Source organism: Olea europaea, unplaced genomic scaffold (assembly GCF_002742605.1).
Source record: "Olea europaea var. sylvestris unplaced genomic scaffold, O_europaea_v1 scaffold1980, whole genome shotgun sequence".
In the NCBI taxonomy this organism is placed as follows: Eukaryota; Viridiplantae; Streptophyta; class Magnoliopsida; order Lamiales; family Oleaceae; genus Olea; species Olea europaea.
The window spans coordinates 108,743-126,631 of NW_019237661.1; the positions used below are offsets into that span (position 1 = coordinate 108,743).

At 33.4% G+C, this 17,889-nt stretch overlaps 1 protein-coding gene across 1 annotated transcript; it reads left to right on the top strand.

The window, feature by feature from the left end:
- The first annotated feature begins 10,490 nt into the window (after positions 1-10,490).
- Positions 10,491-15,931, top strand: LOC111379384 (beta-caryophyllene synthase-like). The gene is made up of 10 exons (XM_023002742.1): positions 10,491-10,619; positions 10,773-11,016; positions 11,106-11,475; positions 11,621-11,839; positions 11,916-12,014; positions 12,170-12,382; positions 12,528-12,746; positions 12,823-12,961; positions 13,041-13,289; positions 15,513-15,931. The coding sequence occupies exons 1-10, from the start codon at positions 10,491-10,493 to the stop codon at positions 15,807-15,809; spliced, it is 2,178 nt and encodes a 725-aa protein (XP_022858510.1). The 3' UTR covers positions 15,810-15,931.
- Positions 15,932-17,889: the final 1,958 nt, after the last annotated feature.

The window sequence follows — 17,889 nt, forward strand, 5'->3', positions numbered from 1 at the left end:
AGCTCTTTTTTTTTCTTGTTTTGAGAGGTTGAGGCCAAGTGAGGACTCTTAATCTTATCAAGCTACTGTCTCTCCTCTTCTTGCACACAGTGAGATATAAGCTCATTGAGTGACCATTTGTCCTTCTGAGTATAATAACTCATATTGAATTCTCCAAAGTGCGCAGGAAGGAGAGATCAAAACCAAGTGCACAAGCAAGTCCTCAGACAGCTCCAACTTAAGAGACTTGAGTTTTGATGCGAGATGAGACATCTCTATGATGTGCTTCCGTATGTTTCCTTTGCCCTTATACTTCATCGAAACGAGTTTAACAAAAGTTTACTTGCCTCCAATTTTTTATTCTTGGCAAAATATTGCTCAATTTCCTCAAGGAACTTCTTGGCGCTTCCACTCTCAGTAATAGAGCCCCGAAACACTTCCAGAATGGAACGTTTCATGATATCAAGCACATTCGATCAAAGCAATCCCACCTTTCAATTTTAACCTCATTGGAGTTTTCTGGAGTAGAAGTGGGTCGATCCGAATGAAGTGCAAGATCCAAATCCAAACAGCCGAGGATAATCTCCACAACTTTTTTCCAAACCTTAAAGTTCGTCCCACTCATCATTGAGATGTTGTTGACTTGAGAAGAGACGTTCACATCATTAGCAACAGAAATGGATGGAGAACAAAATAAACAAGCATGTTAAATAAGAAAAATAAGACATACACAAATAATTTAAATTGGGGACCCATCTCGAGATACCTACTACAACATTAATTCCTAGTCTTTGGACAGAAAAATTAACTGTAAGTGATACTCTCAATACAATGATCAAATATTGACAATTAGTTCTGTCAAACAATAACCTTTCTTTGGACCAACTATTGTTCACATGAAATTTTTTTATAATAGTCAGACATTTATAATCGTAGGCGCATTGTTATTTGGCCAAACTGTGTCTTCCTTTGGGCTGAGCACGGCTTGCATAAATGACCCCGTAGATTAATCTACACGATAGGGGTTACTTTAGCAACATATTGCTTTAATCAATTCAATTGAATATATTAGACATCCAAAAGGAAAATCAAAACCAAAATTTGAAATTATTTTAAACCTTAAAAAAAATTAATTCAGAAATGGATTTAACGAATTGACAATCAACATATTCCTATCCCTTTTCAGCCAATTGGACAAGTGGCTGCAAGAGTAGCAGCACAACAGGAACAGCAGCATGTGTAAGGAGAAAATAAATAAAGGAGATTTGACAGTCTTAATGTTCTTGACGCCAATAGCAACCCCTACGTGTTCCAGTATTGTGTATCTAGATTTTGGGTGAACAATTTTTAGATAAGGACATATTGGATCAATTTAATGAGCAATACTCTACAATTCTACGGGTTAACTCATGAAAATCCAAATATACACATCTCCAAATTCCTTAGAAATTGTTAGAATTTTTATGCTCCATGAGTTAATGAAGATGCTATCAAGTTGCGATTATTTCCATATACATTGCGAGATGTTGCATTGGAATTGTTAAATGCTGAACCTTATGGAAGCATTACTACATAAGAAGAACTAACTAGAAAATTCAGTAACAAATTCTTTCCATCGGCTAAGGTAGCAAAAATTAGATTGAAAATTCAAACATTCCAATAGAGAGATGGAAAGAGCTATTACGTGGCATTAGGGATGTTAACGAGTCGAGCTGAGCTAGCTCGCGAGTCGAAATTCAAGGCCTGAGCTCGGCTATGTTAAAATGATAGAGCTTTTTTGGGGGCTCAAGCTGAGCCGAGTAAAAGCTCAACCAAAAAAATAAGCTCGACCTGAGCTTTTGCTCGGGCCTTTCTGACCCAAGCCGACTTGATTTTGGTTTTGATTTAGGCAATTTTTTTTTATATTTAAGGCAGCCTTTGTTGCCTTAATTTTTTAAAGACGGTAGCACGCTATTGTTGCCTTTAAATTTTTTTTATATTTTTTTAAATATAGGCTCATGAACTCAAGCTGGCGAGCCACACGGGTCAACTCGAGCTTTGCCCGGAGCAAAATGGGTCTAAGCCCGAGCTTTGGCTTGATTCTCTCGAGCCTCAAGCCGGGCGGGCTAGAGCTTTTTTCAAGCTGAGTCGACAAACCCGATTGTCATCCCCACGTGGCATGGTATAGGATCAAGGGGATAATAAAAAATGTTCAAAACATAGGATTGCCACTGAAAACCAAGTGCAATATTTCTATACCGTACTTTAACCATTGTCAGAATCCCAAGTGGATTCTCCTACTGGCAGATCAATATAGGAAAATCAGTGCAGCTATACATGGATTTATTTGAATTAATTGCCACTACACATTCAATGTTCTCACCAGAAAAAGTAGTACCACCAAAAGTAGCTAGAATGTATGAATTAGACAGCACGATTTCCACAAATGCATAGATTGCTGCTTTGTTAAAGCAGGTGAAATTACTTGTAAAATTGCGAACACGTGAACCAAATACAGTGATGGGCAGTTCAGCTTGTGAGAATTGTGGGAGAAATCACGTTACAGAAAATTGCTTGATGCTTGCTTCTTCCAAGAAACAAGCAAATTTTATCTAAAATGGCTCCTGTAATTTCAACTCATACGAAAACAATTTCCAGCAAGAGAGAAAACCAAGTTTGGAAGGAATGTTTCAGCAATATGTGTAGAAGACGAACAAGGTGTTCCAGCAAATTGACACAAACTTTCAAAATCAGCAAGCATCTATCAAGAAATTGGAGACACAAATTGGCCAGATAGTACAACAACTTGCAAGATGCCTACAAGGGACATTGCCAGATAGTACAATGATAATTCCTGAGAAACAGGTGATGGCAATTAAAATAGTGGAGAACAATCCACCTAGGGCCCACGTGAAAGTTAAAGCATATGTACCCCCCGCTTCCATTTTTCCAAAGACTTTGAAAGAAATCGATGGAGCAAAATATTCATGTCATAAATACAAAGAGTGAAATACAATTGTCATAAATTACTACAAAGACATCCAAAAGAAAAGATGACCAGTAAGTGATTGCTGAAGCTACAATGGTAGAAAAATCTGCACCAATCGGTACTAAAAATGGAGAAGTAATAAAACATCAGCTGTCGAAGCACCAAGTCTAGGCAAAGCTTACATGCCTCCTATTCCCTTTCCTCAAGGGTTTAAGAAGAACAAACAAGACACAAATTATTAAAATTTTCTCGACGTTCTCAAGAAGCTTAAGAACAATATTCTTTTCATTGATGCAATAATACAAATTTCAAGCTACGCGAAATTTTTGAAAGAGATATTGATAAAGAAAAGAAAGCTTCAAGAGTTTAAAACTGTATCACTGACGGAGAAAAGTAGTGTAAGAGTCCTGGGGAAATCGTCTCCCAAATTGAAGGATCCAGGGAGTTTTACTTTACCAATTTCAATTGAAAATTCCTCTTTAATTAATGCATTGTGCGACATAAGTGCTAGTATCAACCTAATGTCATATTCTGTTTACTGAAAACTGGGACTAGGTAAAGTCAAACCAACATCAATAACGCTGCAACTAGCTGATAGAACAATTTCAAGGCCACGTGGCAAAGTTGAGGATATACTCTAAAAGAAGGAAATATATTTCCTGACAACTTTATTGTGTTGGACATACCAGAAGATCGAGACATTCCATTTATATTGAGTCGGCCATTCTTAGCAACTGGATGAACTTTGATTGACATGGAAAATGGTAAACTATTATTGAGGGTGGAGAACAAGCAAGAGACATTCAATATTTATACCCAATATGAGCATTCCCCAACATCAAAAGTTGCTGCAGAGTAGATGAAGAAGAGTCACCTGATCAACGAGGTTGCTAGAAAAGAAAATTAAATTTTGGTGAACTTCTTGGTAGGGATAAAAATGGAAATATTAAATTATGAAAAACCAAGAAAGGGTGCATAAATGAGAATTACACAAAGTGCAAGGATGAAATAATTTGGTTCAAAACTCCATTATCAATCATGACCACAAGTCAAGCTAATGACTCAAAAGAAGCACTTTTTGGGAGGCAACCCAAGCTATTATTTTATTTTTTAGTTTTTTTCAAAGTTTTTGGATAGTTTAATTTAGATTTTATTCAGAAATCATCACCCATATCCCTTCTACTCATAGGTTTTTGAGTAATTAAGTTGGTTATTAGATATTTGAGCTTAATAACTCTTGTTCCATGAATTTAATTTTTCAGGAACATGACATCATGGAACACTCAAACCAACATGGTGGTGGAGAAAATGGGACAAACCTTAAGTTTGGGGAGAGAATGTGGAAGAATAGTCGACCAAATTCAACACCAAGACACCACAACATCATAGACAATATTGACATTTCAAGGAAGCCTATTCATTTTCTTTTAAATTTTAAATTGAGGACAATGTTTTAATTGCCTAATTACCTACCTAAATTTTTGTGAGTTGGACAATTTGGCTGGCAATGAAGAGATTTGGTGTTGATTTATGAATTTTGGATAGGATGTATGTTAAATTGATTGAAACTTAACCTTGCAAAACTTGATATTACACATGCATTGGATTGAGTTTGACACTGTGGTGAAACGAGTTGATTCATTTGCTAGTTTTACCTAAACCATAGTAAATTATTTATCCTTAGACCAAATTTAGCACATTTTGGGGTGACTTTACAGTTGTAGGAAGATGTGAATGTGAATTTGGATTCCATGTGTGAAAATCTATGCGTGGATTGTCTTCTTAACATGATAAAACTAGGTAAAAGTCTTAAGTTGGAGGTCAATTTTTTTGAATAAGTGTGTGATAGGGAAATTGCACTAATCAAATCATATACATTTGAAATCTAATAACTTCTCTTTGAAGTCTTCATGACTCGAGTAATTAAGTCTGGAAGGTATCTTAAAACCTGGTGCCCTAAAGTCGTTTGATTTAGGAGTCATCGATCTAAAGCTCGCTACAAGAGTCATTTAGAAGGCAATCAGAGATGAAATTGCACTTGAATAGAAAAAAATTGTTCTCTTCGACGTCTTTTTTACTCGAGTTATTAAACCTGTAAGGGTATTTTAAAATCTGGTACCCTAAAGTCGTCTGACTTGAGAATCATCGGCCTAAAATCTACTACATAGGTCATCTAGAAAGCTTAATAGAAGTGATATTGAAAAAAAAAAAAGTAATTGTATGAAAAGAGCAAAAACACTAAATACGTTGGTTAAACCCCAACACTTATTTGAAAGGATTCGACTTCTGATGAAAGATAATTAGCTAGTTGAGTTGTGATGGTCAAAGCAATCAAATAATTGAAAAATCTCTGTTCACTGGAGTGTTGACTTGTAACTAGTATCGTCCACCTAAACTCGAGAGGGTAGGGTTATTAATGAAATTTTAACATTAGGTTACACATTGGGAATAAGTGAAAAAGTTTAAGTTTGGGGGTTTGTGAATCACATGAGAAATGTAAGGATATATTTGACCACAGAGGGTCGGGAATTGAAATAGCTTGTATAGTCATGGTTGATTTCTTAATTTTTCACACACATGCATCGATTTTTCACTGGAAGAGTAGATATAGGTTTGTATTGTGACTTTGAAGCATGTTTGTAGAATAAACATCAAAATCTCGAATCCTGAGGTAAAAATCTTGATTGTCCAACTAATTATCTCTTGCATGCTCGTGTGTTGATAGTTATTTAGATGGTAGTTTTGTTTGAGGGCAAACAAATATCTAAGTTTGGGGCAATTTGATAAGTATATCTTATACACTTATTCAGGGCCTTAAAAGATTATATTTAGTGGCTTCTCTGATGAATTATGGTCTAAATTGTTCCTTTTGATGTTGAATAGGTAAAATTCAATGATGGTACAAGAAATTGGAAGAAATAAGAGGAAAACCCAGAAAATAGGCTAAAATGGCAAGATTCAAAGTTCGGGGACCAAAATGTAAATACTCAAAATTTGTGTCGAACATTATGATGAAGATTCTAGAGTGTTTGGAGTCAATTGGATGAGGAAATAAGTCAAAGGCGTAAAATAGAGTCGAGATATTCTCACAAATCAACTTCCAGCCGAAAAAATTATACTCCGAATTTTTAGCCTCAACTTGATATCCATTTTTTGGTGAGAAAAAGATGACCGCATGGTTCAGCACTTGAACGCCCAAAATTCTCCCTGCATGGTGGTGTGCGACTGCATGGTTTTTTTAACCATGCGACCACACAGTTATACTTTTCCCGTCGCACACCACCATGCAGGGAGAATTTTGGGCGTTCAAGTGCTGAACCATGCGGTCACATGGTATAAAAATTCGGTCGATTCTCAAGTTTCCTTATACAATCCAAACTCCATTTGGCAAGGGTTTTGGTGAAATCTTTGACCTAAACACGTACCATATAAATACCAAACGATCTTGGAACATTAATAGCTCTCTCTTTGATAAAGCACATTAAACAATTGGGATTTTGAGAGAGACTGAGAAGGAATTCAAGGCTTTTGACACAACATAAAATGGATTTCTACTCGTTGGAAGGAAGATACATACAACTGGAGATTTGAAGGAAGAATTCAAAGGAGAAAAATATCAAGCAATCGAAGTTTTGAAGAATCAATCGGAAGAAGGAGAAGATTTTGGTACAAGATTGATTTCTTATTCTACATTCATATTCAAAACCGAATGATGTCTTTCATGAAATTATTTTATTTTTCTTCCATTAATATGAGTAGCTAAAACTAGTTTAGGGCGAACAATATAATCAATTTGGGAACAGTTATTTCTTTTATTCGAAATTCTTGCTCTTTATATTATATGCGTTGGTTTTTGGTATGAATTTAATGCATTTAATTAATTGATCACAAATTAAATGATTTTGTGAATATTTTATGAATCGAGAGGTGAGTTTAAAATTTAAACCATATAGTAAATTTTGGTAAAATGATATAACATGGAGAGATACCTATATTAATTGTTGCGGTCATATAAGAATTTTAAGAACCATTATTTCATTTAAATAATGTTGATTCGCAAAAAAATATGAAATTGGGTTATTTAAATAGGCTCAATGAGAGCTCAAGAGAGGTGAATTAAATACAATAGAAGAATTCAACCAAACACTACTTAGATTTTATGAATCTAGATATAAGTAGTAAAGGGGACCAATATCTGAAAATTGTTCCACCCTAACACCTATTTATTATTTGAATTCTCAATAATTCTTTGTGACATCTATATATTTTTCAGTAGTTAGATTAAAAATCACAATCAATCACTGTTTCGTTTATTTTCATCAAATAGAAGTTAGAAATAATAAATTGTGTACTACAGTATAGTTCTCGTGAGAATATTAATCCGGACTTTTAGATCCACTTACTACTTGTTACGATCCATACACTTGCGAAAATGAAATTGACAACAGTTTAGATAAAAATTAGATTTTAAGTAAATTTTGATTGAAATGGTGAAATATTTGATAAAAAGTTGTGAAATTTACAAATATGTAGTTAAAATTAATTGTTGACTTCGATTCAAATTTTATCTACTTTTCTCACTGAACCAAATAGAGGTAAATTTATTTATAGTTTTTTTTATAATTTATTAATTAAAATTTAAAATTACTTGACTTGATATTTACGCAAGCATAAAAGAAAAAGAAAAGCAATTTATCCAAAAATGTTATAGACAAAAAGTAAATTTAAAATAATTTTTTTTTCTCATTTTACATTGGTAATTCTAATATTGTTTAGTACCAAACATTGTGTAAGACAATATACCCTAATTCTCCTAGATCCTATCCCGTTCTAATCATATCCCTAGTATCCTTTCTAATGATATCATGTATTATATACGTCATATGAAAGACACCGTAAAAGAGCGAAACTGAAAGCCTAATCAGAATCTCAAAACTTTACCTTGAAAATCTCTTGTAAAGCTTGTTAACATTATAAGGCTGGAGACGTTAACTTCTGCATTTATAATTCAATTCGAGGGGGAAAAACATTAGTTGTCGAGAAAAAACAATGACAACCAAAATGTGGAAAGAATTTTTATTACTATAAAAATTTACAACTGCAATTTATCGTCACGCATTTTATCTAACTCACACCACAACGACCCTGAAACAAAAGATGTTTCCAACTTGTATAACAAAAAATATTGATAAAAATATATATGATCATTAGATAGGATTTCTGCTTTTACTATGCGTCTTGTAAAGGAGTATCTTGCAAAAGATATCTTATGTTAATTTTTCTCTAGAAATTCTCGTAACCGGATAAAATACTTTCAAAAATTATTCAAATATGGTCAGAAATAGTTTTTTTATTTTTTTTAATAGCGCTGTCAAATAGTCTCTTATTCTTCTAGAAAAATAAGTATATCTACAACATCAACAGTTGTGTATTTTTTTTTTTTTTTTTTTAACTATGCATTGGAATTTAATATGCAATCCCGTACCTCGTGGCACATTATTTTATTAGTATGGGATCGAAAGTACGGATATAATAGTTGTATTTTTTAACTGTGCATTTGAATTTAATATGCAATCCCGTACGTCGTGGCACATTATTTTATTAGTATGGGACCGGAAGTACGGATATAATAGTTGTATTTTTTAACTGTGCATTTGAATTTAATTTGCAATCTCGTACCTCGTGGCACATTATTTTTTTAGTATGGGACCGAAAGTACGAATATAAATTAATTGGATTATGCTACTTATATATAAAAATTGTACATAATGGATTACGAAAAATGATGTGAAGGGAAAAGATTAAATGAAAAAGTAAACTATGTTTTAAATTGACAAATGATAGATTGACACGTGACATTATATAATCCATTATGTAAAACTTGATGTACATATAACAAGATCCAAATTAATATATACAACTTCAATAGTGGAGTTTTTCAACTGTGCATTTGAATTTAATATGCAATCCGCACCTCGTGGCACATTATTTTATTAGTATGGGACAAGAAGTACGGATATAAATAGACATCAACCTAACTTAAAAGGAAAAATTTTGGATGGCCAAGGTGTTGGTGATCGAATGGTGCCCGACCTCTCACTGTGCCATGGGCTCTGCGTGAAAAAAATATTCCCAAAAATTTGTGGGCCCAACCCCCATGTGTGGGGTTGGGCACCGGCCTGTCACTGCCTCTTCTAACATTGTAGGTCAGTCCAACTTAAAATTTCAATTGGTTGTTAGCACTAAAAGTCCCCATGTTTGAAATTTATTGTGCAAGACGTTCTCATCTTGCATTTTTTTTCTTTTTTTTTTTTGCATTTTCACTCCTATTTAGGTAAATAACACAAAATGTCCCTACCTTTAAATGTCATTGTGCAAAACGTCTCTACCTCTCATTTTTTTAGCATTTTTACCATTATTTTCATCTTTCATTATATAAAATGTCATTTTCATCCATTTTGACGATTTTACTGTCATTTCTAATAAAACAAAAGGAAAAGAAAAGAAACATAAAGAACTAATTGCAACTATAACCCTATATTTTCAAAAAATTACAAATCACTCACAAAATATATCAAATCTAAAACACAAAAGTCACTTCATCTTCCATCTTCTCCCCCACCCCACACCCCACTCATTCCACCCCACTTTCAGACCAAACCAAAACCAAGAACCACTGGTGGCCACCGCCGACATCGTCCCACACCACAATCCGCCACCAACGCTTCCACTCCAATTTCCAATATTTGTCCAAATTCACCAAGCCTACATGAGAAGAGATCCTATAAAAGATCTGATATTTTCAAGTACATGGAATGCCTCAAGAACCATGCCGCAACCATAGATGGTAAGGCCACAAACGGTTGCGGAGAGTTCCTGGTCGGTGGCAAAGAAAGCTCCCTTGAAGCCCTTATATGCACATCATGCGATTGCCATAGGAATTTTCACGAGAAAATACTCATAGAACAAGGCTATTATTTGCCGGGTCAATTCCTTCCCTCCAGTCCTTAGATGGGGGTGAAAAGGGCAGAAAATGAAGTTGTAAAAATGAGGTTCAGAACCAAGAATACGAGAAAATGTTGGGATGTGCAAAGAAATCGGAGGGGAAGATATAAAACGGAATCTGAAGAGAAATCTGCAAATGTGTTTGCTTTGGAATTTGGGATGGAATGGGTGTTGGGTGGGGAGACAGAAGAAGATGAGCGAATTTTTTGTTTTAAGTTTTGATTTTTAATTATGTATTTATGATTTATTCGTAATTTTTTGAAAAATTCGGGATTGTGATTGTAATTAATTTTTTATTTTTTCTTTTCTTTTCTTTTCTTTATTTTTATTTAAATATGATTGTATATTTATCATTTCATGTATTTTTATTGAAAAAATGGATAAAAATGATGATTTTTGCAATGAAAAGTGTAAATAGAGGGTGAAAATGTAAAAAAATGCATTAGGGACGTTTTGTGCTAATAACCCCAGTTTCAACTATAAATAAGCCTAATAGATTGAGTAGTTAAATACTATTCATTTCTCGTCCAAATATAAAATGGATTTTCATGCATCAGCTGCTCCTTTCTCTAGAAAAAGTGTGGGCATTGAGAATGTTCGTCGCTCGGTCACATATCATCCTACAGTTTGGGGAGATTATTTCCTTGATTATGATTCTAACCTCACCGTATGATAATTACACTTTTTTCCTTTTTTTGTTTTATCGATTTCTTGTTTGAAATTTTTATTCTATGCCACATGATTTTCAGATTAATGTGTTATATGCTTATGTTTATACATTGAATAGGATACGTTGCCCCATGAAGAGCAAAAACATTAAAGCTTAAAAGAAGAAGTGAAGCAATTGCTATTAGATACTCCACATGATTCTTTGCACATATTAGACCTCATCGAGGCAATCCAATGTCTTGGAGTCGGTTACCATTTTGTAACGGAAATCGAAAAATCTTTAAAATATGCATATGACACTTACATTGAAAGCTGTGGCAAACAGAACAATGATTTTCGTACCATTGCTCTTCGATTTCGATTACTTAGACAACAAGGATATTACGTCTCATGTGGTAAGATAAACCACTTGACCAAGTTATCATTCACCTTAACTTGCACATCTTTTTAAGGACTCAATTAATATTTTATTGGGTTTAATCAGATGTATTCAACAAATTCAAGGACCACAAAGGAAATTTTGATGAATCTTTGATTAGCAATGTACAAGGCTTGTTAAGTTTGTATGAAGCTACACAACTTAGGGTACATGGAGAGGAAATTTTAGAGGAAGCACTGAAGTTTTCAACCACTCAACTCAATTCCCTACTCCTCAATGTGTGTAATTCTCTGTCTACACAAATTAAGGAAGCTTTGGATATACCAATTCGTAAAACTGTGCCGAGACATGGGGCAAAAAAATTCATATCTATTTACCAAGAAGAATCACACAATGAAAAACTCCTCAATTTTGCAAAACTAGACTTCAACTTATTGCAGAAGATGCATCAGAAAGAGCTAAGCGAAGTTACAAGGTTAGCTTGTCTTCTGAAACATTATTAGTTGGGTTAAATATACCTTTTTTTCTTTTAATTTCAACTAATGGCCTTGACAGTTTGACATCGAATATAATTACCAGAAAATTTGTTTATATTTAACCTCTAACTAATTGTTATGTAGGTGGTGGAAGGCGTTAGAGATTGAAAATAAGCTGCCTTTTGCAAGAGATAGATTAGTTGAATGCTACTTTTGGGCATTGGCAACATATTTTGAGCCCCAATACTCTATTGGTAGGAAAATGCTAACCAAAGTAATCACCATGATTTCTATCGCTGATGACATCTTCGATTTTTATGGGACCCTTGATGACCTTACACTTTTCACGGGTGCAATTGAAAGGTAAATCATTTCAGTGCATCTTTTCATCTTAATGTCATAGTACACATATTTATCTATTGGATATCTTCACGTGTAGATGGGATTTTAGTGTTTTAGATCAGCTGCCGACATACATGCAACATTTCTACAAAGCTATTTTAGATGTTTATGTCGAAATTGCTACTCCTCAATGTGTGTAATTCTCTGTCTACACAAATTAAGGAAGCTTTGGTATATGTGTAATTCTCTGTCTACACAAATTAAGGAAGCTTTGGTATATGTGTAATTCTCTGTCTACACAAATTAAGGAAGCTTTGGTATATGTGTAATTCTCTGTCTACACAAATTAAGGAAGCTTTGGTATATGTGTAATTCTCTGTCTACACAAATTAAGGAAGCTTTGGATATACCAATTCGTAAAACTGTGCCGAGACATGGGGCAAAAAAATTCATATCTATTTACCAAGAAGATGATTCACACAATGAAAAACTCCTCAATTTTGCAAAACTAGACTTCAACTTATTGCAGAAGATGCATCAGAAAGAGCTAAGCGAAGTTACAAGGTTAGCTTGTCTTCTGAAACATTATTAGTTGGGTTAAATATACCTTTTTTTCTTTTAATTTCAACTAATGGCCTTGACAGTTTGACATCGAATATAATTACCAGAAAATTTGTTTATATTTAACCTCTAACTAATTGTTATGTAGGTGGTGGAAGGCGTTAGAGATTGAAAATAAGCTGCCTTTTGCAAGAGATAGATTAGTTGAATGCTACTTTTGGGCATTGGCAACATATTTTGAGCCCCAATACTCTATTGGTAGGAAAATGCTAACCAAAGTAATCACCATGATTTCTATCGCTGATGACATCTTCGATTTTTATGGGACCCTTGATGACCTTACACTTTTCACGGGTGCAATTGAAAGGTAAATCATTTCAGTGCATCTTTTCATCTTAATGTCATAGTACACATATTTATCTATTGGATATCTTCACGTGTAGATGGGATTTTAGTGTTTTAGATCAGCTGCCGACATACATGCAACATTTCTACAAAGCTATTTTAGATGTTTATGTCGAAATTGAGGAAGAGATGGGGAAGATAGAAAAGCCATACCTTGTTCACTACGTGATAGAAGAGGTAATTAATTTATTACAAAATAGACTCGTTATATATCAGAAGTAATGTAAGCTTAATGTACATATGTTTCAATTTGTAGAAGAAGAGACTGATCAGATCATATTTTCAAGAGGCAAAATGGGTGTACAGTGGTTATATTCCAACACTGGAGGAGTATTTAAAAGTGGGAAAACCATCTAGCACTTGCTTATTGTTATCTGCAGTTGCTTTGGCAGGCATCGGAGAGGTTGTGACCAAGGAAGCCTTTGAGTGGGTTGCAAGTGATCCTTTAATCCTACAGGGTTCGGAAATAATCGGTAGAATAATGAACGACATGACAGGATTCGGGGTAAGAAGTTCTCTTTAATGTTGTTACATGACATCTACATATATTTGAGTAAAGTGTGTGGCATATCATTATTATCGAACTATTTAAAGTTGATAGGAGAGTATTCATTTAAACTTCATCTTTAATATATTGCTTTTATGAGCTAATCAAATTCAATTTGTTCATCAAAGGTGAAATGTGTATAATTTGTTGTGAATAGAAATCATATTTCTATACCACCAAGAGCAATTACACTCTAAAAAGAAAAATACACACGTTGTTGGGAATTTACTTAATCATGCACAGTGAAAAATAAAACAAATTTCATTTCCCACCAAGGATCTGTTTTGTGTTTAGATAGAAATTGTACATTTCTTAAATTCTACAAACTCCTTTATTATTTTTTTTGTTCCAACAATCTTGATGTACCACCCATAACTATCCAATTATCCAGTCTCCAATAAAATTCCACATAGGGAACAAGATTGAGAAAGTATCAGGGTTTACTTCTATTGTGCTAGCAAAAAGAATAAAAATCTCTCCAATTTTCAAACTCTAGATGTTTATTTATTTAATCCATTTATAATTAATTTCGACATATTAATAAGTAACCCAATTAATTAATCATCCAACACTTGTTAATCAATTAATTGATAAATCTCGTTCTTCTAGTTCTTCTTTTATGTGTGACCCATTAGGTTCCCACTCACGATACCTAACGATGTGAATTATTATTTTGATCTAATCAAAATTGATAAATTAAAACACCCCTTTTAATTTATCATCAATTCACATTTGCCGTCCCAGATTGACATCTAACAATGTGTCGGAACAATACATATGACGGGAAATGTCACTTGTTATGACAAAGCCAAACTTGTTCGTTTACCGTAAAACTATAATTCATTCGTCAATAAGATCCAATCAATTACAAGATATAGATAAGGATCAATCTTAATTATCGATCATATCTTTCATTCCACTATTAAGTCAATACAAGCCGAAAACTCCTTTTCGACTTATGAGTACACTTTGGCCAATGATTTCGTTATCAACTTAACTGAATGAAATGTAGGTCATAATCTCTTACTATCTAAGAGCGAGAAATCTTCTATTGATTATTCACAACCTTCATATGACTCTTGACATACCCGAACGATATCGTATTAGCGACCCTTAACAGAGCAACATTCAACATCATCAGAGTATGATTCCCCTCATATAAGGCACTATGATGATCTCAAGTCAAATGACTAATTCCACCCCCGAACATTAGAGATTGACCACTGACACTCACATAGTTATCAGTGTAAAATCTCCTTATGGGTCTCCAATTTTTTATCTATAATAAAACATCCATGTGTTCATTAAGTGTTACCACGCTTTAGTTTGTGAGATCAGTTACTTACTTCATAAGTAAAAGCCACATGTGATAGTCTATCCGTAATAACGATATTCATATCTCGTTATTGCTTAGACCCCAAATGATTTAAGATTCAATCATATGTGATTTGTATCTCCCAATCACAATTCTTTGTGACTAACAAATCACTAAAACTTGAATCTGCGGATTCTATTATTTAATATCATTTATTAAAATAAAATAAAAAAGCTCTTGCCAAAATAAATGCACTAAACATATAAAAAGTGTTTTACAACCTGAATCGATTGAAGTTAGGGCATAACACTTACACACGTAAGATTTATCGAAGTCTGCCTCAATGTGAGACTACGTTTTCTTTCGTAGTTACAGTAATTAATTATTAAAAAGAAGTTTACAAGAGAAAATCGTACGCCTATCTTTTGTAATCTCTATCTCTCTCTTTCTTTTAATGGTAATCCAAAAAAAATCCTAATAACGATCTCTTTTTCTATGAAAAATTAGGGCAAAATTAAAATTACAAGTGTGAAATTTTTAAATTATTCTTATTGAAATTTTTTGTTAGGGTTTAGATTCTACCTCCAGCACCTTCAAGATTAGGGGCTTTCTACTCATTCCAACACCTCGACGATCTAATTGTGGAGGTCGATTCCACATACCGACTTTGTACAACAACAATACAACTTAATGTAATTTTCATTAAACCTTTATAAGCTCTGATATCTTGTTGAAGGATAGGAAAATTGAAGTTATTAGAGAATACACAAATTTATTCATTGGTGATGTCCCTAAAAACATAACACATTGATTTACCAGTGGACTAATTACTGAACCTTAACTTGTGTTTGAGTGTATTTTTGTAGTTTGAGCAGAAAATAACTGCAGTTGAATGCTACATGAATCAAAACAAGGGTGCCACAAAAGAGGAGGCATTTGCAGAACTTCAAGAACTAGTTCTGGATGCATGGAAAGATATAAATGAAGAATGCCTTCATCCAACCGTGGTGCCAACACCAAAAATTCTTCTCCTGGAAATAGTCGACAATTATGCACGTGCCACACATCTTCAATACAGAAACATAGATAATTACACAAATTCTGAAGTCAACACAAAAGATGTCATAACTTGTGTACTGGTTGAACCTATGACAACACCATGATCAATCGAGTAATTAGTGGTTGTAATAATTGTAAAATAAGGAGGGGCATGGGTCTCGACCCGAATCTACTTATAACTTCATCTGTATCATAAATATGAGAGTTATCATAGCTATATAGTTCATACCAAATATGTCACAAACTATGAAATATCTTTCCTTTCTTTTTTGAAAACGTATTCAGATAGCCCATTACATTCTTATAACTTGGCAAGATATTCACAAGGAAAATGACTCAAGAGAACCCCCATGAACTTTGAATATAAATTCAAACTGTGGCAATGAGAACTCATTTAATATCCCAAAATCCTTTATAGTTGTTAATTATAAAAATTAGGACATTAGTGCAAGAGGATGAAAGTTAGGGGGATCAAATTGCATATCGGTCAATAGTTGAAGAACTACCAATACGTGTGTGTGTGCGTGTGTGTGTGTGTGTGTGAAATTGGATGGAATTAAGTATTCCTTTTATGTGAAAATAAGTTAGGATGTGTGAATATACATACATACATACATACATACATACATATATATATATATATATATATATATATATATAGTGCAATGAGATGGAAGACAAGTGCTGCTAAAGAAGTTCTCATAGGGCACACACACAAATGGAGAGAGAGAGAGAGAGAGAGAGAGAGAGAGAGAGAGTTAAGTTATAGTATTACTATAATTATATGCATTTATGTATGTATAATTATGATCGATTGAGTTAAAATATAGTATTATTATAATTACGTGAGACCATCTATGTATAATTTAATATAATTATGGTTAATTGATTTCAAATATAATATTACGTAATTATGTGTGTCTATATATGTATAATTATATATAACAATATTTCAAATATAGCATCACCATAATTATGTGCATCTATGTATGCATAATTATATGTAGGTTTATTAATTTCAAATTACATGGTTACTCTAATTAAATGTTTTATATATGTATAATCATATCTAAGTATGATTGATTGATTTAAATTACTTAATTAGTATAACACACTACCTTATCTAGTGCACAATTATAGGGACACCATTATGGCATTTCCCTTTGCGTACCCCAAGTGCACCTATAAATACCACACTTAAATCACAATCACAACTACAAACACACACACACATATTATCACTTTATTGAAGAAGTTAAATTCTCCTCTACGCATTTACTACAATACTCTTCAAATTATCAATGTTACTTTAAAATACAGAATTAGATTTATGAATATGATATGGGTCATATATGTTTATGTTTAGTAGATTGGAGTTTAGTAGCACTACGCACGATAATTATAGTAACGAAGTACGGTTCTTGATTCCCACGCCTCCCTATGTATGTTATGATTATGTACAGGGATTATGGCCACCTAAGTTCAGTCTCTAATCCTCGTGTTTCTTTATGTATGTTAAGAATTGCTAAATTTCAAATATGAATTACAATTTATGTGGCTCACTTATTGAGATTTTATGTCATCATTTGTAAATTTTCCCCTTTAAGATAATTCAAATTTGACAAGTTAAAGTTTGGAACTGCTTTCTAGTGGTATAATAAAGATATTATTGAGTAATTTATTATTTTACTTTTATGACTTATTAATTCTTCTTTTTCAATTATTGTAATTGGTACAAAAGTTATATTTTTATGAAAGTTAATTCTTTATTTTACTTTATATTTTAATTATCCAAAACATAAATTTTGGATCGTTACAACTCAGGTTGTCTACTCTATGGAGAGTCTAAATTAGCAATAAATGACTACGGAACTGGATTCCTTCAAATGGGATCAGTTTTCTCTGTGGCTAATTCTCCATTCAACATTCATGAACATGAAATACTCCATGTTCAGTTCTTTTCAAATTCCTGAATCCAAATTAGGTAGGTATCATAAATTGGCATTTTTCTCACAAGAGTATTGATAGACATACTGTTGTGGATTCGTTAAAAGATATGTTAAAGAGGTATGGTAATTCTTGTGCAGCAATTAGGACCTTGGGCGCCCAATCTGGGAGCCTAGGCACCATACTAGGTGTTTGGAATCAAGTTCGACCCAAAACGAGGCACTTGAGTTCTACTGC